General features: G+C 35.5%; 1 protein-coding gene across 1 annotated transcript in view; it reads right to left on the reverse strand.

Annotated features, from left to right (window-relative positions):
- The window catches only part of LOC136027944 (probable aminopeptidase NPEPL1), a 78,661-nt gene that overhangs the window by 44,771 nt on the left and 6,604 nt on the right, over positions 1 to 27,286 (reverse strand). Inside the window, exons 2-3 of the mRNA XM_065705415.1 lie at positions 18,307 to 18,489; positions 10,695 to 10,831 (exon numbers count right to left, since the gene is read on the reverse strand). Coding sequence (XP_065561487.1) covers positions 10,695 to 10,831; positions 18,307 to 18,489 — 320 coding nt within the window. The remainder of the gene's footprint in view (positions 1 to 10,694; positions 10,832 to 18,306; positions 18,490 to 27,286) is intronic.

A 27,286-nucleotide genomic window follows, 5' to 3' on the forward strand; every position in this document is an offset into this window, starting at 1 on the left:
ACTTATAAAGCTAGGTTAATATCAATTGCCAGAATTTTAGAATTGCCATAACTATTTATAAAGCTAGGTTAATATCAATTGCCAGAATTTTAGAATTGCCATAACTATTTATAAAGCTAGGTTAATATCAATTGCCAGAATTTTAGAATTGCCCATAAAGCTAGGTTAATATCAACTGCCAGAATTTTAGAATTGCCAGAACCACTTATAAAGCTAGGTTAATATTAATTGCCAGAATTTTAGAATTGCCATAACTATTTATAAAGCTAGGTTAATATCAACTGCCAGAATTTTAGAATTGCCGGAACCACTTATAAAGCTAGGTTAATATCAATTGCCAGAATTTTAGAATTGCCATAACTATTTATAAAGCTAGGTTAATATCAATTGCCAGAATTTTAGAATTGCCATAACTATTTATAAAGCTAGGTTAATATCAACTGCCAGAATTTTAGAATTGCCGGAACCACTTATAAAGCTAGGTTAATATCAATTGCCAGAATTTTAGAATTGCCATAACTATTTATAAAGCTAGGTTAATATCAATTGCCAGAATTTTAGAATTGCCATAACTATTTATAAAGCTAGGTTAATATCAATTGCCAGAATTTTAGAATTGCCATAACTATTTATAAAGCTAGGTTAATATCAATTGCCAGAATTTTAGAATTGCCATAACTATTTATAAAGCTAGGTTAATATCAACTGCCAGAATTTTAGAATTGCCGGAACCACTTATAAAGCTAGGTTAATATCAATTGCCAGAATTTTAGAATTGCCATAACTATTTATAAAGCTAGGTTAATATCAATTGCCAGAATTTTAGAATTGCCATAACTATTTATAAAGCTAGGTTAATATCAATTGCCAGAATTTTAGAATTGCCATAACTATTTATAAAGCTAGGTTAATATCAACTGCCAGAATTTTAGAATTGCCGGAACCACTTATAAAGCTAGGTTAATATCAATTGCCAGAATTTTAGAATTGCCATAACTATTTATAAAGCTAGGTTAATATCAACTGCCAGAATTTTAGAATTGCCGGAACCACTTATAAAGCTAGGTTAATATTAATTGCCAGAATTTTAGAATTGCCATAACTATTCATAAAGCTAGATTAGTATCATCTGCCAGAATTTAGAATTGCCAGAACTACTTATAAAGCTAGATTAGAATCAACTGCCAGAATTTTAGAATTGCCATAACTATTTATAAAGCTAGGTTAATATCAACTGCCAGAATTTTAGAATTGCCAGCAAGCTAGGTTGGCATTAATTGCCAGAATTTTATAATTGTCAGAATTACTTATAAAGCTAGGTTAGTATCAATTGTCAGAATTTCGAAATTGCCAGAACAACTTATAAAGCTAGATTAGTATCATCTGCCAGAATTTAGAATTGCCAGAACTACTTATAAAGCTAGATTAGAATCAACTGCCAGAATTTTAGAATTGCCATAACTATTTATAAAGATAGGTTAATATCAATTGCCAGAATCTTAGTGCCAGACTAGTGAAAAGCCCAGTCAAATCGAGCCACATACAACTGGACTTTTATCTTCTTCTACTTTGGTGTACTAACAGCCATAAGGCAAAGACGTGTATAGACTTTAAAACAGAGTTTCCGAAAGATTGTTATCTTTTGCAATACCAACTAGCGTTCCATAGAATACATTATATAATACAAACACTACATAAAGCGTTCCATTTTGAATAAATATTTGTTTATGGTGTATGTTTATTTCTGTGTTTGTGCTGTTTCTCACCAAAAAGGTGATTCCATTTTTCATTATAAATTACTGAATTGAATTTATTTATGACCTGTTGAAAACACAATGACAAGCGGAGCATACTATAAATCAAGAGAACGACAGAAAATGACAAACAAAATCAAAATCGACAACATAATACACGCACAATAATTACACAAATAAAAACACGACACATTTAGCAACACCATCCTGGTGTTGCTGGGAAGTTTTCTGGGATGTTGCGTAGCAATGTTTCTCCCATTCACCCATAATAGCCTTCCCGTATAACCATTTTAGCTCCACTTAAGCAAGTAAATATAAACGTATATGGTTTAAAGGGTGAAATTTTCAGCCTAAGCATAATTAAAAATAAAAGAAATAAAAATCACATAATCAAACAAATTTTTATTCCATAATTTATGGATAATGTGTTTCTATTATGCTACTTTAAACAGTATTATTCGTGTCTACATTTCAAGTTTTATACATAAAGTTTTGAAAAATAAAACATGCGAAATTTGTTTTAGAAAACAAAGTTTTCCTTTTGGAAGTAAAGAGCAAAGTTGAAAATTAAACCGAGCAAAAATTATTGCTTTGCAGCTAATAAGACATAAGGTAACAAGAAAAGGTTAAGGATGCAGTATAATCAAAGCCACATCCATAATCAAAATATTTAGAAACACATAAGACATTTATTTATATACGTTTGTACGTGTCAGACAAAAAATGGGGGGGGGGTCAAACATCCTAGCCTCCTTCCCCTGGATACGGCCTTGTGCATCAGGCATGAAAGTCCGTATCGTCACTGCTGATCTTTGTTTCATGGCCTTCCAGACAGGAAGTGAAATGGAGGGGGGTCCTATATTTTCACATATCCTCCATCTTAACCTTCTCCAGGTGTCCGTTTTGGAGATGGATAGGCTTTTGCTGAGGTCATTGGGTCATGATACTGACCATCATCCAAAATCCTAGACCAAGTAAATAACTCTTATTTTGGTTTTCTTAGAGGAGAGACTGATAGTTTATTGATCCCTAAGATAAATCCTGTATCACTTTCCAAATCACAAGGGGACACGTGGCCCCAAACCCTCAGACTGAAAAGGACTAGTGCAAGAGAAGCACTAATAAAGATTGTGCAAAATCTGACGCAGTATTTCTCAAGCTTAGTTAATTAACTAAGCTCAGGAAATACTGTGTCAGATTATGGGTTCACTCACCTTGCGAATGAAAAACCTGTAATTATTTCAGTCACTAGTCTGGCATTAGCTGCGTTCGTTTTCGTCGTTCTATCGATGTCCAATCCTCGGCTTTACTAATAAGCCGTTCGATTTTACTTTGCGCTTATAAGACGTTCTTTGAAATGACGTTCTTCGTTCTTAGTACGTCGTTCTTTAGAACGACGAACTGAACCTCATACTCCGTTTCACTAGTTTGGTTTTACTTTTGAGCGCCAAGTTTTAAAATCAAAAACCATGCAAGAACAAACTACCAGTCAGTGAATTGATCTGTTTAACTCTGTAGATTTCGTGGGTGGGACATATTATCTTAAAAATGGTAGGAATTTGCTTTTGTACCAGATATCTTTTAACAGGTTTGTGGAAGCAGTTTTGGCATTAAGTGCTTTCCAAACAAATTACTTTCCAAAAATTTCTGAGGGGTACTTTGGAAAAATCTCAGGAAGAAATCCTCCATATGATGGATTATAATTACTTTTCAAAGCTTATGGGGGCTGACCCCTGGCCCTCCTTTGCTTAACCCTCCTCTTCCCCAAAAAATATTTGCAATATTTTATTCCAAAAACTTATACAGAACGATATTTTTATTCAAAACGTACTATGCAGAATAATTGTAGCTAACACATTTTGCCTGCAACCCTGCTCTACTTTACCCCCAACCCTCCTAATGTGCAAATCTATACCTGAAGTTACATATTTCCCATTTTTTTCTGCCGCTCTGTCTCTCTTGTTTCAACTCGCGTACTAGTAAATTCAACCAATTGTGACAAAACAAGAACTAGAAAAACATTGACAGGCAACAAAATACATTTGAAATATATAATTTGGGCTACATATTTGCATATTAGAGAGGTTAAGGGTAAATTATAGGAGAGCTGCATGACATACGATGCATATGCAGGCTAAGTGGATGGTCATTTGTACCTGATTGTGTCCCTACTATTTTTAGTTGGATGGGAAAAAAATCCAAAGAAAGTCTCCCTAAAAAAAGCCAAAAAGTGAGATTGAATTTGTCAATGCTTGGAGGTTTATCCCTTCTGTCTGTTTAAGGAACACAGGTGCATAATTGAAGCTTTGTTTATTTCTATCTTAAGGATGCCCTACATTTGTGAGCTTACGTTCGATGGGTGAAAAAGTGTACTTTTCTTTATTTATTTGTTTTGTTTGTTGCTACATGTTGTTGCTACATGAGTGTTGCTTTATTTTTAAATTGATAAACTTTTTTTTAAATGGCTCATTCATATTAGAGGTTCATTTACAAGATGATGACCCACTATAGAATCCCTGGTCTCAAAATGGCATTTGAATTTGTTGAAGCTAGGAGGCATAGACCTCCTGTCTGCTTACAGAAAATGAATTTATATAAGTAAGTTTTAATGCACTAACGCCCTAGTTTCATGGAAATACAAAACAAAGAGATTAAATAACTTTTGATTACTTTACATTCCATAAACATAACAGAAACAAAGAAAAACAAATCATAATTTTTTCTTCTGTGCTCTATTGCCAACCTGAGCAATTGCCCTAAGTTTTTAAATCTTACACAATATTTATCACTCAATACATTCACAAGCCATCTCCCATCAAACCTACACTTTCAATACGCTTTATTTCTCAACTCACTCAATTATACAGACACACGCATCTACATGACCCACAGTCTCACATGACTTCCAGAGACCAGACTAAGGTAAGGACAATCTTACTTACAATTCAATGGGTTTAAAAGAAGGCTTCTACGTTTAAGTCAGTAGTTAAATATTTATTTTCGCCTTTGAGCAGCCTAAAAGTGGCAAAATAGGGACACTGGAGACTAAGAAGCCAAGCTTATTAAGCTTAGGTTATTTGTTCTGCTGTGAGTCCAAGCAAATTCTGTCCAGCATTTTACAAACAAGTCCAATAGATATTGTCCGTCATGAATCAACCTAAAAATCTTGATCATCCCTTAGTTCTATGAGTATACCTTAGTTCTATCCTAGGATGGATGGATGATACATTATTTATCAAAAAGTGAAATGACATCATTTTTATACTTTCAAGAAAAAAGCTAATGCCAGGTTTGCCCTCCAATTAGCCATGGCTTGATGGCAGCTTGATTTTAATTCTCATTCATAAAATCATTCATGAATGAATGATGTTCATTCATGAATGATTTTAATCATTCATAACAGCAATATACCCATGGTTGGCTTAGACTCTTTTCAAAATACTTGAAAATAACAGGGATTTTAAAACAAATTTACTGAATCAGGATTATGAATATTTACATAATTTTGTAAACAAGGTACTTTTTTAAAACAAATTTTCAGCCGTGTACTACAATGACTATATGTAAATATGCCATGTTAGCCCTCCAATTAGCCATGGCTAGATGGCAGCTTGACTTTAATTCAAGTTGGTATTAGAGTCTCTCACGAACCATTTGTAACAGCAATATACCCATGGTTGGCTTAGACTCTTTCCAAAATGCTTTAAAACAGCAGGGGTTTTAAAAACAAGTTTACTGAATCAGGATTATGAATATTTACACAATTTTGTAAACTTAGTACTTTTTTAAAATAAATTTTCAGCAGAGCAAACGCACAGTTTTAATTCTATTCTATGTCAGCTCTAAAAAATTCCCCAGCAGCAAGTGTGAAACATAGCTATAAGGTTCTTGATGTGATATTGTCTGCTACAGTTTCTAGCTGGATTTAATTGTCAGAGTCACTCCTCCTTTAGCAACTCCAATGCTTGTCTTGCTGCATCCAGAATGAAACTTGGTGGAAAGAATAAGCACAAGTCCAAGATAGGTGACTGACATGACCGGACCGGATCCACTCTTTTTTGTGGTTGGTTGGGGGGGGGGAGTAATTCGGAAAAATTAGAAAAAGTGAGGTATTTGTAACTTACGAACGGGTGATCAGATCTTAATAAAATTTAATATTTAGAAAGATCTTGTGCTTTAGAACTCTCATTTTAAATCCCGACCAGATCCGGTGACATTGAAGGGAGTTGACACTGATGGGAGTGATATTGTCTGCTTCAGTTTCTAGCTGGATTTAATTGTCAGAGTCACTCCTCCTTTAGCAACTCTAATGCTTGTCTTGCTGCATCCAGAATTATCGTTTATCCATTTTCCAATTATCCATTTTCGTTGCGGTTGAAATTCTCTCTGTGGTTTGAAATTAAGGAATGCTCTTATAAGCCATTTTTTTTTAGCTAAAACGACGTTTTTAGAACGGCAAAATAAAACGCAATATAAGAGTAAAACCAAGAATATCTTCATAGAAATAAGAAGCACTCCAGTTAAATGCACGCAGTCCTTCGCTCCCAGCTCTTGTTCCAACGGAAAGCACCATCCAAAGCTATGATACTACTGTTGATGTGATACTGAAGGCTGATAAGGAAAAACAACTTAGAGAAGGAAAACGGACAAATGTTGCGATCTTTGGTCTCCCGGAGTCAGGAGACACCTCTGACAAAGACTTGGTGATTAACCTAACTACAGAGAATGATTTGGGAGCTCACCTGCAGCACGACGACATTCGTGAGGTCGTACGCGTGGGAAGTCAAATAAATGGCAGTAAGCCACGCGTCTTAGTAGTCAAACTGAAGGACTCAATCGACACAATCAAGAAGCGACAGAAGATTCTCAGCGCAGCCCCAAATCTAAGAAAATCGACCAACGAACTTGTAAAAAACCAGGTCTACATAAACCCTGATCGAACACCAATGCAAAGGGCACAACTGGCACAACAGCGTCGAGCAAAGTCGAGCCAAGGTCAGCAAGCACAGCAACACTCTAATGTTACTGGAAGCACCAATTCCAGGTCCAAAGGGAACCAGAGAATGAGACAACAAGCGAGACCATCAAATGGTCCCAGCCAACGACAGCCCCAAAATTGACGAGGAAAAGGCCCAAGCCATACAAATGAATCCGAAAAAAAATAAAATGCCTCTATTTCAACGCTAACTCTCTCTTAAACAAAATGGAGGAAGCAAAGCAGGTTATCAAACTGGAAAATCCGGATATTGTGGCAATAGTAGAAGTTAAACCAAAAAACTACAGATACTTACCTACCGTCACAGAGCTCAGTATCGAAGATTATTATCTGTATGAACAAAATCTGGAAGAGAATACAGGTAGAGGGATAGTCTGCTATTGTCGAAAAGGCATCAACGTGCATCCAATATCGAGGTCAACCGACACGATTGAGCCCAAAGAAAGTCTGTGGATCTGCATTAAGTCTAAAACGACCAGCGACACTGTTCTTGGGATCTGTTATCGTAGCCCCAACAACACTAACACATCCGACGAAGCTCTGTTCTCGCAAATAGCAGCATTCGCTAAGAACACCAACCAAAAGCTTGCTATTATAGGAGATTTCAATCTCCCTAAGATAGACTGGAATAGGCGATACACCACGGAATCTACCGCAAGCTTGACGAGTAAATTCCTGGACGTTATTAACGAACACTTTCTAGAGCAGCTAATATCTGAGCCAACAAGGATGCGGGGATCTGACACACCAAGTATCCTCGATTTGTTACTGGTAAGCGATGGAAACCTGTTATCAGATATTAAGCAGTTGTCACCAACTGGTAAATCGGATCACTCGGTAATTGTGTTTAGCTTGGAAACGGAGGTTTTGAGGACACGTGTGGCACCGAAACGTAACTACTACAAGGGAGATTACGTTGCTATGAGAAGAGAGCTTTCGGATGTCAACTGGATTGAAGAATTCAGTGGGTTGGAGTCGTTAGACACCATTTACACAAGGTTCACTAAGATTGTAGCCTCAATGGAAGAACAATTTATTCCTATGCACAATAAATACACCCGTGTTGCATTACCTAAAGCCAATATTGAACTGATTAAAGCAAAACAAAAAGCATGGAGAGACTACAAAAGTAATCGACAAAGTAACGACCGAGAGAAAACATTCAAGAGGCTCCGCAACAGGGTTCGAAAAGCAACAAGAAGAGAAGGAAAGCTTAGAGAACGTAAATTAGCTTTCTCCTTGAAAGAAAACCCAAAAAGTTTCTGGAAATACGTAAACAGCAAAAGGAAAAACAAAGGTGGAGTCTCATCTGTTTACGATCCCGTGAAACAAAAGCTGGTACACGACCCCACGGACAAGGCAAATACTTTCAACAGCCAGTTCTCTTCTGTTTTTACTCAGGAACCTGAGAACGAAGACCACTTTAGCCCCAAGGAACCAATTCAGGGTATAAGCGAATTGATAAGACCGATAGAGATCAAACATAGCGATGTTCTAAAAAAACTCAGAGAACTTAACCCAAGCAAGTCCATAGGCCCAGACAATCTACATCCAAAACTGCTCAAAGAACTTGCAACGGTAATGACAGAGCCACTAGTCTACATTTACAGAAAGTCTCTTGAACTCGGTGAGCTTCCCGCTATTTGGAAAAAAGCTATTGTCGTCCCAATATACAAAGGTGGGAAACGAGAAGACCCATCAAACTACAGACCGATAAGCCTCACTTGTATTACGTGTAAAGTACTTGAGTCTCTCATTGCAGACCACACCCTAGAACACTTAAAACGAGAAAAAATACTTACCGAAAAGCAGTTTGGTTTTCTTAAGGAACGATCTGCAGAGATCCAACTGCTTTGTGCCACAGATGATTGGAAGAAAAACATCGACAAGGGGTTCCAGATTGATCTCATATACTTGGATCTCAAGAAAGCCTTTGACAAAGTTCCCCATAAGCGTCTCGTCAAGAAGCTCAGGAAATACGGTCTCTCCTCATCCGGGTCCTCATTCAGTCTTCTTCAATGAATTACGGACTTCTTAACTGGCAGAAAGCAAGTTGCGTGCGTAGAAGGTTGTCTCAGTAATACCGAAGAAGATGTTCTTAGCAGAGTACCCCAGGGGTCAATTCTCGGCCCCCTTCTGTTTAATCTCTACATCAATGACCTAGTTGAGGGCATCAAATCTGACATCCTTCTCTACGCGGACGACACAAAGCTCTATCGCGTCATCTCGTCATGTGAAGACATTCACCACCTGCAGGCGGATCTCCAACGAATCGATGACTGGATGAAGAAGTGGATCATGGAAATCAATACCCAGAAAAGTCATATATCCTCACTCTGGGTCCACAAAACTTTTCGTCCTCATACTTTCTTGGTTCCGCTACACTCACTCTTAGTAGAGAAGAAAGAGACCTAGGCATCTTAGTGGATTCTGAACTGAACTTCAGTAGCCACTATGAAGCTGTCGTCAAGAAGGCTTCCAAAGTTGCTGGTATGATCAGAAGAAACTTCTCGTGCGAAGACGACAAAATGCTTGCTACGTTCTATAAGTCCCTTGTCCGCCCGATTCTTGAGTATGGACATTGTTCTACAAGACCATACTACAACAAGGACATAGATGCTCTCGAAAATGTTCGGAGGAGGATAACTAAATTCTCTCCCAGGTTACGTTTCCTTCCCTACGAAGAGCGGCTTAGAAAGCTTGAAATCCCAACCCTCGCCTATAGATTCCATCGTGGTGACCTTATTGAAATGTACAAGCTCTGCAATGGAGCCTACGATAACGTACCAGCCCAGAGAATCGTGCAGTTCAATAAAAATCATCTCCGAGGACATCAGTACAAAGTGAGTATGGAACGTTTTTACAAGGACATGGGCCGATGGACTTTCGGCAACCGAGTTGTTCAGCATTGGAACAACTTACCAGAAAGAGTAATCTGCTCCACAAACCTACGGACATTCAAGAAGGCAGTTGATGAATATTATTCAAGTGACATTTTCTCCTTATGCAAATTTAGAAGAAATGCAAATTAAGATTTTTGTTTTGTAAAGGCTTAACGGCCTGCCATCAAATTTGCGAATATATATATATTTATTTATTTAAGAACGACAAACGGCGAAAACGAACGCAGCTATTGAGTGAGCTATTTGTTTTTCCTAATAGTAGATATTGGTTAGTGGCTTGATTTTGAAATCAGGATTTTTAGCTTTCCAATTTTTGATTCTGCTAATTTTCATGCTATCTGTCTGTTATTTTTTATGGTTCTCTGGGTTTTTGCTTTAAGATATTTTAATTCTTCCAATTTTGGCTTTTATTTGATTTTTTTTGCTTTCTACATTGTCTGTTTTTATTAGGTTTGTCTCGTTCTTATTTTTGTTCGTAACATGCTTTAGGGTTGTTTTCTATGGTGTTTTATCAATCATCATAATCAAAGCAATTTCCAAATTTAATTTTATTTATCAGCTAATTCGCAACCATCTGTGGCATTAATTTGGGATTATTTTTAGGAGGTGGAGCGGGACTGATTTACAATCTTATGTATGATTTACAACTGATTTATTATACAATCAAAATATTTTTACTGATTTACAACTGATTTATTATACAATCAAAATATTTTTTTTACTATGAATTTCTTTGCAATTATAAGCAGCATTGATTAAGGCGAAAATGCTCTTTTTACGGGAAAAAATCTCGAAATCCGATCAGCCGTAATAATAATAATAATAATAGAAAAAAAATGACATCAGCTGCTTCGCAAACACCCGTGGTATTAATTATTACTTGGTAAGGGGGTAAAATATTGATTTTACATCACTGTAATCCCAGGAAAAAAACTTAATCTTAACTATCAGCTAATATTAAGCTTCTTTTAGAGGGAAGGGGTGTTGATTTTAGTTCCCATTCACCTTTTATCCCAACAATTTCCTTTCAAAAATACTTACTTTTCACCATCAACTAATTCGCAATCATCAGTGGCGTTGATTTTAGGTTTATTTTTCCCAGATTTTCTTGTAAATAGAGGAAAAGCCCGAGCAACGGCACAGGCAGAGGCAAGAACATCGTCTGACCGGCAAATAATCTGCAAATATATTAATAATAATTAACACTAATATTGAACGCAATATATCAATATTATTCAACGCAAAATATTATCAAAATATATCATTAATATTTAACGTAAAAATTTAATACTAAAATTAAGACAGGTAACTAAGTCCAAATAAATTTGTTAATTTTAAACAATTTGCTTTGATTTAATTACGTAATGTGATTAATTAATAAATTAATTTTTTAATTACGTTTATCTTTTGTGTCCATGTTCATGTTTAACAAAAGATTTTTGAGAAATTTTTTTAGCTGTATAAAAAAAAAAAAAAAAATGACAGAAACATTGACCGAAATTAGTAATAATTTCATATAATTAATTAAAATTGTAAATGGAACTGAAGCACCTATAAAAGAGGATTCAATGATTTTATTTAAATTAGTCTTACAGATAAAGTAGCTTTAAATCGGATATTTAACGGAGTTTTAGTTTTTTCAACAATTTAGCCAGTTTTCAATAATTCCAAAGTGAACACATAACTCAATACATTTTTTTACATTTTTCCAAATATAATTCGCTTCAGAGACAAATATTTTTTGACCCCTAGATTTTTCTGCCACCCTCATTCGCATTCCGTTCTTTTTTTTTACTATTTTCTAAATTATGCTTGTCAATTTGATCAATTATTCTTAGGTGGTTTACCCAATTAACAACAAAAACCAAAGCTTTCCTATGAAAGTAAAGAGTAAAGTTGAAACTCAAAACGAACAAAAAATATTTATCTCCAGCCGGTTCAGTATATGTCCGCAAAATTGGCATAAAAATCTGATTGCTGCAAAGATTTTTCTACGAACATGGAACTTTCCCCTATTTCACGAAAAAGGAAACACCTGTTGAAGATAAAAAGGCAACTTGTTTTCATCACTGCACAAAAGAAGGTAAAAAAGAATTTGCAAAGTAACTCAAGTAACTTCTCAAGTAACTTGCCCAAAAAAAAGCTTCAGTAGCATAAATATCTTTTTTAGATAAGATATCTTTATGTGATATCTCTAGGTAATTTATATACTAAATAGACAGTGTTGCGGTATTAACACTAGAATGTTCGAAATAAAACCCTAAAAAATGGAGATACTGGGAGACACCCGAACTAGAGATTTAGGTATTTGTAATTGCTTCTGTCTGGCAAGACTCGTCCACATGCTTTTTTTTAGACTCGTTATCCTCAAGTCACTGGCTTTTTTGTGTGTTTTATGTAAATCTATTTTCAAATTTTATCAGTATATCCACACAGTACAATAATATAACAACCAAATTTCTTATATTTTTCGTTTTTTAAATAATTTAGTAATTTTTCAATAATTTCAAAGTGAACACAACTCGTTGAATTTTTACGCTTTTTCCAAATATAATAGTCGCTTCAGGGCAAATACCTTTTGACTCCGTAAAGGTAACTTGTCTTCGTCACCGCACAAAAAAAGTAAAAAAACAAAAATTGCAAAGGAAACAGGTTTTTTCTATAAATTTAACAAGTAAATAATTTGTATTAAATACTTTGTTTTATTTATTTATTTATTTTTATGTTCTTACAGCTAATACTGTGCTACCTATAGTAGTAGCTTGTCTTTGCTGCTATGCTCCATGTTCGTAACATGTACCCCCGAAAAACTAGTCAATCTACAACAAATGTATTTGGATCGTAAAGAAAAGGTTTAGAAAAAAATCGGAAAAAACTCATACTGGTATCAGAGAAGACCAGTCATCAATCGATGCAATTGTCTGTCTCCTCGTCACCATGAAGTAAAGTAAATGTAATGCTTTTATCCACGTTTATGACTTTATGAAAGTCAAATGGGCAGATGATAATATGCGCCAAACTAGGTTCATTAGCCAAATTAGCCACAAATTTACTAGTCAATTAGCCAAATTAGGTTTCCATCAAGTCTACCAATTCCCCATTAAGTATCCTACGAATTGATCTTTCGTTGTTCAAACTGACCCAATAGCTTATTCAAAACCAGTCTCCAAGGGTTAGCCACAGGGACAGTCCTCAGTTACCAACATTTCCCCTGTTCCTAAGCACCGCCTACTATTTGAGTGGGGGGGGGGACGGGGACTTCTTATCAGCCCCCTTTTGCTCCCAATCCTATATTTTGAAAAATATTTTTGGAGGGAATTTTCTTTACAGAGTGCCTTTTGAAGGTATTTTTATTGAAAAAAAAAAAAAAAAAAAAAACAATAAACATGCCCCTCTCCACTAGATATGAAAAAATATTGTACCTGGCTTTAATTGTCACCACTGCAGAGAAATAGAGAAATTAATGGTAACTGAGTATGGTTCCCCGTGGCAGAACCCATGGAGACTGGTTTTCTTATGAAGATTTTCTAGGTCCTAGTGCTTTTCTCTTCTATTGCTCCTACATACCCCTCTGTTCTTCTCTGAACCCGTGATTGGAGCTAAATATAAATAGCATAGCCCTAGACTATTTATGTTTAGCTCCAATCCCGGAAGCACTCACTTCGAATATGTTAAATAAATCCTTGTGTTGAATTAAAAAAAAATGAATGAACTTAATATTCATCAAATCTTACATGAAATTTTTGAATAAGTTTCAAAATCACGTACGACAGATGGCATACACCTAGCTTTGCACAAGTGTAGAATCCATAGCGTGAAGCAGCATACATTGCTGCTTCACGCAGATATACTGCGTGAAGCAGCATATATTGACGAGAGCAGTAAAGAAAAGAGCAGTTTAAAGTAAAGATCAACTAATACTTTGGAAAGAGACATTATTAGGTCCTAGGTACTAGTATCTAGGTATTAGAGACACATTTGGTACTAGGGAAAAATGTATTTTTTGCAGATACACAGGAGGTCCAGAAATATGCAAAGACTTGCCCATCAATGGAGGGGACTTCCAGAGACAACTTCCCTCTTCCATTAGGACTTTTACATTACAAACAAGTGGGCTGAATATTAACTAAAAAAGCAGCATTTTGCTTTTGTAATAGTTTATTCTGCGCTTTGATGAAAGAAAGACCCCAAAATTCCATATTTGTCCCTTTAAAATGTTTAATCAAAGTTACACAAGTGTAGAATCCATGGCGTGAAGCAGCATATATTGACGGGAGCATGTCCCGCGTGTTGGAACAAGTGGCACTTTGAGATGTACACCAGGTGGCAGAGAGGGAACGATCACTCGACTAATTCTTTGGCAGTAATTATACTTATTGGCGCGTTTCAACATTTCGTTTTATGTTTAAAATACATTTTCAAGGAATTTTATTTCATTTAAGCCTTATATTTCTCAGCTCGACAATGCTGTCGGGCTTGCATGACCGGTTTCAATTGAAAATTCATCAGCTAATTTTCGAGTAAATTACACAGGATAAATATTTTTCTTATCAATCGACTAAGTTAAAATTATTTGTTACTAAGCAAAGGAACAGCCAGACTAGTCTCAAATGCAAGTTTCAGAAATAAGCTAAACATTTCATTAATTTTCTCAGGATAGATCTTTCTTTAAAATCTTTGGCACCCTTGTCAATATAGGCCTACTATACTGGTACATAAAGTCTGTATGCAAGCGCGCATGCAAGATGATTGTTCGGATTGTGGGCTATTTTTTCAGGGGGGGGGGTATTTTTTACAAAAAAACTTAAAAACCGCATCAAAATTAGTTTGAATGCATTTTCGTAACGTTTTTACGAGTCGGACAAAAATTTCAGGAGAAGTTTAAACCCAAATACCCCCCTCCCCCTGAATATGGACTTGTCTGTAAGGGTAAACTGGTTCCTGATTGGTGAAACAGCTGACCGATCATGGACCATTTTACATTGCAGTTTTAATACTTTAAGGTCGGTTAGGTGGGAACGTCATATTAGTTTGCAAAAGGTCAATGAGATTGTTAACTTGTTTCCGATTAGTGGATCATTTTTAGCTGAACAGCTCTAAACCATTTTTATTCCTATGTTAAAGTAGTATATGTTATAGAACGACAAGAAGAAACTGTAATTATAAACCTGGTTTCACGTTGGCTAAGAATGCCTTTTGGAATGGTTATTACAAGATCATCGAGAACGTAAATTTGCTTCTGATTAGTGAATTATTTTTTGATGATCAATCGTAGAAAATTTTACATTCTTACAGTATAATGGTTTACGCTTATTCGTATAAGGTTAAAAAAAATTTGTCTTACTTTAGATCGTGGGATTAGCTTTTGCTCACCAATAACAGAACGTTTTGTATTCTTAAGTTAAGTGGTTTGGGTTACAGAATGGGAGAGTGAAATCACTATCGCAGGGCAGTGCACAATGATCACAGGCAGTGCAGTAGCGCTGTCAAAGTAAAGAGTAAAGTGGCCTCCATGCACTTTTGTCATTTTTATTTTTTTCCAGCCACATCGTACGGAAGTATGGTCATAAGAGATTAGATCACAGTTGATTGGAAATTGGAAGTTCCAGTCTCCTATTCAAGAGTTTTATTTAAAAAATTTGAAAGGTTCAATAAATATGCCTCCAGGGTACCCCCCAGCCCCTGGGGCAAGGACCGTCCCCATTTATCCCTGATAGAATTCAAGTCAGTCGCACCATAAAAAGCCACAACTGTAAGTCTACATTTCACTCTCTACCAAGCTTGATTGGAACCTGAGTGTTCTCCTTCTGGTAGATTTTCTTATAAGAAAAGCAAGGAGTTTATGGCCCCACCAGCTTATCTTGGGGGCCAGCCCCCCTCCCAATATTTTTCTGGTGCCCTCTTTCCCTGTTTTTTTTCGTTTTGTCGATTTGGTCGATTGTTGGCACCTTTGTCACATTCCCCTCAAGATTCTGCTCATTTGTCCGATTTGTCCGACTGGAGATCCGACAAACTCTTCTGGTTATGGTTCTGATCACATGCATTTAGGGAAATTCCCCCTGCATAGCTTGGGTCAGATGCTGATCTCTCTAAAAAAAAATAACAAAAACATTATCTCGTACTTCCCATTAAGTTTCGTTGAGATCCAGCAACCCCATCTGGTGAACCTCGTAATGACAAAAATCTAGGAGCCATACCCACTATAGCCAATAGTTTGGACCAGGTTGGAATTGAAAACACCTCTTATGGGTATTCCACAACCTGTTCTGGTAGATGTCATGATAGCAAACGTTTAGAAGCCTTACCCAACGAAGTTCAAAATAGGTACGGAATACAAAACTAGGACAGTTACCATTGTTCCTAGTCAGGTTTGGCTTAGATCTGACACCTCTTCCGCTAGTTGCCATTAAGAAAAGAATCTAGTTGCCTGTCGTTCAAAACAAAAGCCAGATCAGACAGATCTGGCGCTGTTTATTTTGTTCTTGGCGCTGGTTATTTTGTCAGTGATGCTCGTGGTAAGTTAAACTCTTATTACAGAAATATTTCTTCTTCAATTAAACAAGCTGAACCAATAGCTGTTCTGTTGACTAGCGTGCGACTTAACACCCGTAAGACCTTTTGGAAGTGTCAGATCAGTGCCACAAAAGCCAGATCAGGTTCCGATCGATACAAATAGGACATTGGCATAACTAATACGTTGGTAAGTGTCCTGGTTGTACTTCCTGGGAGTATATATTTGATCAAACCAGCGAAGAGGGCGAAGAACTGGAGTAACTACATTCTTATCATAGGAACATACACCACAAGGGGTTCTTATATGTTAGTAAAACCATGTGTAAAGCCAGAGAAAGTATTCTAGTTGGGCCTTTCGGGTTGTCCGAAAGCGACAAAATTGAACGTCTTGATTGACAAAAATAGGTCGTTGGCACAACTAGGTCCTTGGTAAGTGTCCTAGCTGTACTTCCTGGGAGTCTATATTTAATCCAACCACTGTAAAGGAAGAAAAATGGGAGTACTTACATTCATATCACTAAAACATACACCACAAGAGGCTGCTACATGTCAACAAAACAATGTGCAAAATAATAGCAAATATCCTAGTAGGGCCTTTTAGGTTTTTGGATGCAACTCATTTCTGTCACCTGGTATCAAAAATTATGTATGACTTCTAGTCTTGGGATGGCCAATTTAGAAATTATAAATTTAAAATTTGTTTATTCATGTAAAATTTTACTCTGAACAAACAATCAAAAATTTCGAAACTGTATAAAGCTTAAGCCAAAAGCAAGACGACTAGTCCCCCTGCGATCTAACTCATAGGTGGGAGAGGAGTGTCAGAAATTTTGTTATTTGTACATATACCAGAAACAGTTACCAGATCTCAATTAGATTTTATAGGAACGCATCTTGTATCCATCTGATGACTTTTGAAAGTCCGGAGGCAATCAAACTTTTGAAGTAGATGGGGTAGAAGGGTCCTTAAATTATTGTCACCCAAACTCTACCAAAAGAAGGTTGTCAGATCGGGACCAAACTTGGTGGAACGAAGAAGTAGTGTCCTAACTTTGCTTTCAAGCGAGCATTACCTGATGATCATATCAGAAGTGATCATCCATCCAACCATCCTACCTAATGTGACCTATGTAAGAAAGAGGATTTTCTCCTTGGACTGTCTCATTTTTGTGGGTGGTCTCACTAAACTGAGACATCCCACAAAGGCCCATTGCCCCATACAAAAAAAAACAATAGCCATTGGGCTATTGGGCCCCCACAGGCGTAGTATTCTGAAATAGGGCTTGTCTGTTTCCTTCTCTTCCCCTTTGCAGAGGAACCTTCCCTGTTAGGGTAAATGTTTTCCACATTATTTTCCCCCTTTTCGAGAACCCCGGCTTTGGGAGGCAACACTCGTTCCCAAAAAGAGAAGGGAGAACCACCCACTATTTGTCAGCCATCAGCGACAAGTGACACTTGATCCTCAAGTGCTATCAAGGGAGTGCGATCGCCAGTGCTATCAAGGGAGTGTCTTTCTCCCACTTCATATCGCTCCTAAGCGAAACTTCACTCCAAAACCTGCTTCATGGTCAGAGACTGGGCGGGACAGAAAGTGGCTGGGCGGTGACTGTAATTAGCAATATTTGGTTCCCACTTTTTCCAACTACTCTCAGTGGCACTAAATAGAGATTTTCATCACTACCCTCTATCGGGCCTGAATAAAATTGTGTGGAATCGAGAACAAGTATTCCACATATGTCCGTTGGTGACCAAAAACCTGATACATGAATTATGAAATATCTTTTCATTAGCCTAATTACTAGACAGGATAGCGAAATCTTTTCAACAAAACCTAAACAAGAGCTATATTTAGGGTGTTGGCTGTCCGTTCACAGTACCATAAAACCCACGGGTGTTATTTTTAATCCATTTCAGAATTAGTTGTTATATATCTTTAAGCCAAGGATTCTCACAGGGGAGGACAAGAAGTCTTCAGTCCATCCCATGTTTCATAGACTCAACCACCTACCCTCCCCCATACAAAAAACTACTGAGGATGTTCTGGCTCTCAGCAATTCAGATGAGAATTAATTTTGGCAATAAACTTTATATTTTTAAAAGGGATAAATGTTTCTTCTTATTGTTAAACCAAAAAACTCACAACAATGGTCTCCTCTACTCCAACAGAGCAGGCCTTGACAATACGAGTAAGGGCGTGAGGTCGAGCAGGAGCATTATGCCTCGACACCTTCTCAGGAAGAACAGCAACTGTTGCAAGATTTAAGTAAAGTGAATGAGGTCCACTTCCTGTAACTTGTAGTGCAGCAAGCACAGCTTCAAATACCTGAAATAGCAAAAAGAACGAAATCACTTAACATTTTTATTCATTCTTTGAAGTGACAGTGTTGCACGCATTAAAAAGTTGATGTATTAAATCAAATATTGCATAATTTAAGTAAAGTGAATGAGGTCTACTTCCTATAACTTGTAATGCAGCAAGCACAGCTTCAAATACCTGAAATGGTAAAAAGAACGAAATCACCTAACATTTTTATTCATTCTTTGAAGTGACAGTGTTGCACGCATTAAAAAGTTGATGTATTAAATCAAATATTGCATAATTTAAGTAAAGTGAATGAGGTCCACTTCCTGCAACTTGTAGTGCAGCAAGCACAGCTTCAAATACCTGAAATAGCAAAAAGAACGAAATCACCTAACATTTTTATTCATTCTTTGAAGTAACAGTGTTGCACGCACTAAAAAGTTGATGTATTAAATCAAATATTGCATAATTTAAGTAAAGTGAATGAGGTCTACTTCCTATAACTTGTAATGCAGCAAGCACAGCTTCAAATACCTGAAATGGTAAAAAGAACGAAATCACCTAACATTTTTGTTCATTCTTTGAAGTGGCAGTGTTGCACGCATTAAAAAGTTGATGTATTAAATCAAATATTGCATAATTTAAGTAAAGTGAATGAGGTCCACTTCCTATAACTTGTAATGCAGCAAGCACAGCTCCGAATACCTGAAATAGCAAAAAGAGCGAAATCACCCAACATTTTTGTTCATTCTTTGAAGTGACAGTGTTGCATGTATTAAAAAGTATCTTTCACTAACACCAAAAAGAGAAAAGATGGGGATACACGAAGGGATATACAGGAAGAAAGTCCCAAATGATTTGTTAGAACCACCCCTTTGAGTTTTTCTATGTTAGAAAACACGTTAAAATAGAGACTTCCAATTAAAAACTTCAAACTATAAAATACTCACAGTCTAGGAAGAATATTAAAAAACAAAACAAAAAACGCAATAACTTTGAAGTGTACGTGGCCTAAAAAGCAAGTGATATATGAATGCTCGGTATTTGGTATAAGACAGCACTTCATGATTAGTGATCACTCAAACACTGCATCACTGCAGACACTGATTCTGTTTTCAAAATACCAACGAAGACCACACTGCCTTCCCATAACAAAAAACAATAGGGAAATTATTTTCAAAACAGTGGGAATCAATTCAGTGGATATTTCGACCCTATATCCAAGAGCCGTATTCAGCACAACACGAGGAAGATTATATATATATTATATATATATATATATATATATATATATATATATATATATATATATATATATATATATATATATATATATATATATATATATATATATATATATATAATTTTTTTTTTTTTGAAATGTGTTAATATTTGTGATTTGGTAAATTTTATCATATTTAGTTTACCTATTGTTGCTAAAAAGAGGGATATATTAACAGGATAAGCTTGTTTTGGTGTTACTTGGTTGTTTTACATTTGCTGTTTTTTTTTCATAGGCATGTATTTTGGGGGTGATACCTGACACGGGGATGCCATGGATATTCTGTGGTAGCCACAACACTTGCCTGGGTAGAGAATTTAAAGTGGCGAAACCCTAAAGGCCAGTGTATTCTCCTGATGAGCCCTTGTGTTGGGTTGTTGCCTCTGAATTATTTGTCTTTATTATTTTATCTATTGTTTGGTAAATGACGTCTTATACTTTTTGACGACATGACTGCCTGTCCATGGATTATTCTTTATGGTTGATTGTGTTTGGCTATGCTGTTTGACCTATGTGATTGTATGGATGAGTAGGGTTAAGGCCTCATTCAAGTGCTGGTCTATATTAATCACTAATTTAGGAAAACAGTCTTCCTTTTCTCCTTCTGACTCTCTTTTTTTTGTTATGTGTTTGTGCTGTTGCATTGGTGATTTCTCTTTTCATATATATATATATATATATATATATATATATATATATATATATATATATATATATATATATATATATATATATATATATATATATATATATATATATATATATATATATATATATATATAAACTAACATTAAAATTTGAGAATGAAAACTAATAATGTTTTTTAAAAACAGCCTTAGCATCCTTATTTCAACGAAGTTCAACCAGGACTGATAAATAGAATAAAGTGAGATGACCAATTCATTAAAAAAAAAAAAAAAAAAAAAAAAAAAAAAAAAAAAAAAAAAAAAAAAAAAAAAAAAAAAAAAAAAACTAGATCAAGTTTGCATGGGCAACGTGAGGTGTTGTGGCAAACTTTGTTGCCGCAACGTGTTGTGAGAGCAACCCTTTGGTTTTGTTTCCTTGCTTCGATTAAACGCTGAAGCTGTTAATCTGCAAGGATCTTAAAATAAATGCTAGGTGCACCAACTCGCAAAAGTTGCAAACCCCCTATTGCAACTAGCAAAAATGGCAAAACCCTCATCGATGAAGATGATTGTAGCCCAGCAGTCGATTATAACTTACAAGTCCCCTACATGTCTTACCACTGGAACCAAATTGGTCTTACCATCAAATAAACCGGAAACAGATAATAGGTACACCAACAAGCAAAAGTTGCGAACCTCTGATTGCCGAAGATGATTATCAGCTAACACCCGACTGTTGCTTAAAACTCCCCTATATGTCTCACAATTGGAATCGGCCTATTTTTGGTTTCAGTGTGTACCTTACTACTGAAGTTGTCAACCCCTTTAAACTTTCAAACTGGTATATCTAATAAAGGAATTTTTCTACCAAAAAATGGATGAAATATACTTTTATCAGCTCATCAAGAGCTATCAACTACCGCCAAAAAAAAAATTATCTGTCTTGGTTCAAAAGTTGATTTGTTTTGCCGTAGGCCAAGTTTCTAACGTTATCACTTAGAAAGTACAAAAGGATAAACTCTAATTTCTTTAGCAACGAAAGAACTTTTAAGTTTACGAGGCACATCTGATACCATTTTTCTACCGCAATCCCAGGTGCAAAACCGAATGATAAACTCAGCTGAAATCACGACCAGAAATGGGTAGAAACAATAGATTTTTTACCAGAGGCAAGAGTTCTACAAAGCTTTCCAAAATGCAAAGTCATATTCATCAATCTGGCCTAAGGTACACCTTTTACGTGGCAAAGTGGCAGAGGTTAGACCCTTGCCACTTTCTAGGAATAAACTGAAATCGGGGCGCTAGGAAAAAAAACACAATGATTAAATGCAAGTTTTCAAAGCCAACCTTGCGTTTTTGGCATCCTGACTCAGATGTCTTTTTGTAACTGGTCCAATACTATTATAAATCGGTTTAGTAAAATATTTTGTTAGGTCATTTTTAATTAAATTTGAGTATAAAGAAATTAGTGAGTACTCCCCCAAAGTCCCTAGTCAAAAAAATATTATTATTTATTTTGAGACTAATTTCGATTGATTCCCCAACCACCAGTTTTATCCCCAAATCTTTACTTATGAGTGAAGATTTTTCAGAAAGTACCGTGTAGGAGGGATTACTAAATATATGCCAACCTAAAGCAGAATCAAAGGCGTTATTAGAACTTTTTGAAATTAATGCCTTGTCTATGTCTTTTTTATGCTGGTGTAGCCGATTTTCTCGATTCTGATGAGTCCTGCCAACATAGTAATTTCCACAGTCACAAGGAATTTCATAGACCCCTCTTTAGAGAGTAACTGAGGTTTTATCTTTACTGGAATTTAAGAAATTAATGGTTTTAAAATTATTAGTAAAAACTACAAACAGATTATTTTTTGTGCAAACATTTTCTAATTTTGTTGTGATTTTTGAAATATACGGAAGATAGATAATATTTGAGGGCTCAGTAGACTCACATTGTGACATATGTTCAAATTTACGGGAATGTCTTTTTAGTCTACGGTTAATTATCTTATTGACAAAAGGAGAGGTATCCATTACCAAAAAGAATATCTCTGATAAAATTTATTTCTGCATTTATATACGAATCAGAGCAAATATTAAGGGAACGATCGATGAGAGAAGTTATAAATGCTCTTTTAACTTGTGGGGGGTGATTTGAATTAAAATAAAGATATCTGCTGTTTTGCGTTGGCTTTTGATAGATAATAGAATCCAGTTTATAAGTATTAAATAAAAATAAACAAGTTTTTTTAACTGAAAGTCAGGAGCGACATTAAAACTTAAAACGAACAGAAATTACTTCGTATATGAAAGGGACTGATCCCTCTTCAACGCCTCGCTCTTTACGCTAAAGTTTTTTATTTTTTAAAAAGCAGAGTTGTGAGAAAGAGTCGAACATTAGCGTAAAGAGCGAGGCATTGAAGAGGGAGCAGCCCCTTTCATATACGAAGTAATTTCTGTTCGTTTTAAGTTTTAATGTCGCTCCTGACTTTCAGTAAAAAAAAACTTGTTTTTTTTATTTAATTTCTGAACGTTTTTTAGTTAATCCATGTTTTGATTTCGGCTCTCCGCAGATGAATAATTAAAACGAAGTGTACATATTTATTTATTTTGCTAAGTGGCTTTCCCATAGTTTTGATCGAACGATTTTGAGAAAAAGGAGGGGGATGAGGCCCAGTTGCCCTCCAATTTTTTGGGTACTTAAAAAGACAACTAGAACTTTTAGTTTTTTACGAACGTTTTCATTAGTAAAAGATATGCGTAACTTACGAATTAGCTTACGTAACTTCCATATTCGTATGTTTTTATTACGTATATGAGAGGGTTCGCCCACTCGTCAATACCTCGCTCTTTACACTCCAGCTTAAATTTGGTCCTAATTCCTTAAGAATGACCCCTGAATCACAAAGGCCGTAGAATAAATAGTTGAAATTACTAGAAATACTTTAGCTTAAAGAGTGAGGTATTAGGAGGAGATGAACCCCTTATGTGCGTAATATTTTCTGTTCGTTTTAAGCTTTAATGCTGCTCCTTACTTTCAGTTGAAAAAACTTGTTCATATTTATTTTTTCATTGTTTTTTTTTAAATAATGCTAGAAAATGCACCACCCCCTTCATGGAAATCTTATTCCCCCATGACAAATTCCTCCATGGAAAGTTTCCCCCACGTAACCCTCTCTTCTCAACCCTTCCTCCTAACCAAAGAATCCTCATGGAAACGTCTGTACACTTCCCAATAACCATTACTATATGCAAACACTGGTCAAAGTTTGTAACTTGCGTGATCGGTCTTCTGGCAAATTTGGCATATTTTTGTAGATAGGAGCTTGGAACTTGTACAGTAGGGTTCTCTGATACGCTCATTCGGAAGGTGTGATTTTTGTTAATATTCTATGACTTTTAGGGGGCGTTTTCCCCTATTTTCCAAAATAGGGCAAATTTTCTCAGGCTCGTAACTTTTGATGGGTAAGACTAAACTTGATGAAACTTATAAATTTAAAATTAACATTAAAATGCGATTCTTTTGATGTAACTATTGGTATCAAAATTCCGTTTTTTACAGTTTTAGTTACTATTGAGCCAGGTCGCTCCTTACTACAGGTCGTTACCACGAACTGTTTGATTACGAATAATTAACACGTCAAACAACGGTAGGTTATTTTCAATTTCAACTTCTAGGGTAAACTGCAAATTTTGGTCATAAGTATTAAGATGATCTAAGAAGCCCCAAAGCTCAGCTTCCCCGTAATTCCAAAGTGAAATTACGTCATCCATATAGCGACCCCAACAGATGTCTTTTAAAAAAAAATAGGAATTTAATGCCCAGTTTTCAAGGTTCTCGACAGAAATATTTGCCAGTAGCCCGGATAAAGGTGCCCCCATGGGTAACTCATTGTTTTGCTGATAAAAAGCATCACGAAACTGAAAATACATAGAAAACTTATTAGAAATTTTAGATATAGTCATTGAAACTTCACAATCAATTCCTGTCCCTTAAACCTCGATTAAGCGATAATTTTCTTCTATTTTGTTTTTAAATAATTGCTCAGAAATAGCCACATCTATATTCGTATATAAGTAAACAATGTCAGAACTACTAACTATTGTGATTTCTGAAATACTTGTGTTATTAAGTTTTTTAACTAAATCTGCTGAGTTACGAATATAGGAATTGTGGGAATACAATAGAGGTTTGAAAGCTGTGCAAAGTCATTTTCCAATATTGGAAGCGGGGGCTTTAGTACATGCTACGATAGGTCTGAAGGGAATACCTTGTTTATGTATTTTTGGTAAACCGTAGAGTTTGGGACAGGAACTACCACGGCGGAAAATTTATTGTATAATTATGGGGTGATTTTACCATTCTGTTTTAGCTGCTTTAATTCATTTTTATAATATTATTAACAAACTGATCAGTAGGATCACGAGTTTTTGTTTTATATGTAGTTGTGTCATTTAAATGTGAAAGAAATTTGTTGTCATAGTATGTCGTATCCATTACAACAAGTAAATTGCTTTTGTCTACTTTAGTTATTATAATAGAGGAGTCTTTGTGGAGATTAGATAGTATTTTTGTGTCGTGCAAATTTTTCGGTGTGAAAGTGGTAGGAGGATCAACCTTTTTTTGGCTGTTATAAAGGGTATTTATGAGACAAGACCTAAATTCATCAGGGTTAGAAACAGATGGGTAGTATTTATGCAAAGCGGACTCTAGTGACGAAACTATATTTGCCACGGGACCTTGTCTCGATAGAAAAGAGAATTTTGGACCTTTTTCCAGTGTTTCGAATTCCTCGGGTTCCAACGTTTTAGAAGAAAGGTTAACAATAGCAGGTCCAGGAGTGAATTTTGAGGAATAAATACGGTTTCTCATCGAAGATTTATTTCTCAAGCTTTCCAACTTTTATAAAGTCGCTCCTTGGACAAGCGAAAATCACGGCTAAACAAATTCCATTCTAGTATAACAACTTGAGAAGAATCAACAGTGGACAGGTTTCCAGCAAAAAAGTTTCCAAAGATTTTCTCTCTGAAGAAATTATATTTCTTTTTTGTTTTTTGTCTTTAATAACATGGACTAAGGTTTTGAACTATAATGTATGAGCGAATTGCGCTTCTTCCCGGGTATTTAAATGTAATTTATATCATAAAGACTTGGGAATAAGGTTTTCATTTCTACAGGATTCTAAAAATTTTGTTGATTGATAACACTAGCATGTTTTTTACCTAAACTAATAAAATAAAAGATATCGTAGGTCAACTGCTCCCCATAGGCTGGACGAAAATAGCGACGAAGACCACACTGCCTGTCCATAACAAACAACCAATTCGTAATTGTTTGTAATTCGACAAATTTACTTGAAAAACTTAGCAACACAAGTATTTCAGAAAACACAATAGTTAGTAGTTTTGACATTGTTTTGATGCATACATACAAGAGCAGTTGTAACTTCTCTCATTGATCGTGCTCTGAACATTTGCTCCAATTCGTATATGAGTGCAGAAATAAATTTTGTCAGAGATAAAATCGTAAAATCGAAGAAGATATTTCACAATTTTAGGCTACTGATAAGCCCTCAATATTATCTATCTTCCGTACATCCCAAAAATCACGACAAAATTAAAACATATTTGCTGAAAAAATAACTGTATGTAGTTTTTACTAATAATTTTAAAATCATTAATTTTTTTAATTCCGGTAAGGATAAAACCCCAGTTACTCGCTAAAGAGGGGTCTATCAAATACATTGCGACTGTGGAAATTACTATGTTGGCAGGACCCATCAGAATCTAGAAAAACGGCTACACCAGCATAAAAAAGGCATTAGGCTAATCTCAAATAGTTCCAATAACTCCTCTGATTCTGCTTTAGGTTGGCATATATTTAACAATCCCTCTCACATGATACTTGTTGAAATATCTTCACTCATCAGTAATGGTTTGGGGATAAATAGGTGATTTGTGAATCATTCGAAATTAGTCTCAAAATAAATAATAATATTTCTTTGAATAGGGACTTGGGGGAGTACTTACTAAATTCTTTATAATCAAACTTAATAAAAATGATCTAAAAAAATATTTTACTAAACCAATTTATAATAGTACTGAACTAGTTGCAAAAAGACCTTTGAGGCAGGCTGCTAAAAAAAAAAAAAAAAAAAAAAAAAAAAAAAAAAAAAAAAAAAAAAAAAAAAAAAAAAAAAAAAAAAAAAAAAAAAAAAAAAAAAAAAAGGATGCTAAATTTCAATGTAAGTTTATATAAATATATATATATTCTTTCTTGTATTGTGCTGAAGACGGCCCTTGGACATAGTGCCGAAATATCTACTGAACTGATTTCCACTGCCTTGAAAAGATTTTCCCTATTGTTTGTACTTTACGTTTGTTTGTTATGGAAGGGCAGTGTGGTCTTCGTCGTCATTTAAGGTTTCTGTAGAAAGGGGGATCATATAAACTTCAGAGGGGGCTCAATGGATTCCTAATCAAGAGTTTTTGTGACCTTTTTGAGAGTCAGAGTGATTGGAGGGTGGGCATCCCTCTCCACACACACCTTGTATATTCCCGAAATACATCTAATAGAAATTCTGAGATAGCCATTTGTTGTCGAGACAAATCCGAAAAGAGTTCATTTGATTGAAAATTAAAAGGGCTAATGCCCTTTTTAATAGTCAAAAGTGATTGAAGAACAACTAACCTCCCACCCACGCCCACCATTTCCCAAAACACATTGAATAAAAATTTTGTGATAGTCATTTCGTTCAACGTAATTGAGGGGTCTGAAAATTATGCTCTTTGAGGATGACGAACCCCCACAGCCCTCAAGGCAAAAGTTATAAATTATGCCTTGGAGGCATACAACGTATATATAGAAAGGGTGATCGTAAAAACTTCGGAATGGGTTGATTTGATTGGA

The sequence above is a fragment of the Artemia franciscana genome, chromosome 6 (genome assembly GCF_032884065.1).
Source record: "Artemia franciscana chromosome 6, ASM3288406v1, whole genome shotgun sequence".
Taxonomy (NCBI): Eukaryota; Metazoa; Arthropoda; class Branchiopoda; order Anostraca; family Artemiidae; genus Artemia; species Artemia franciscana.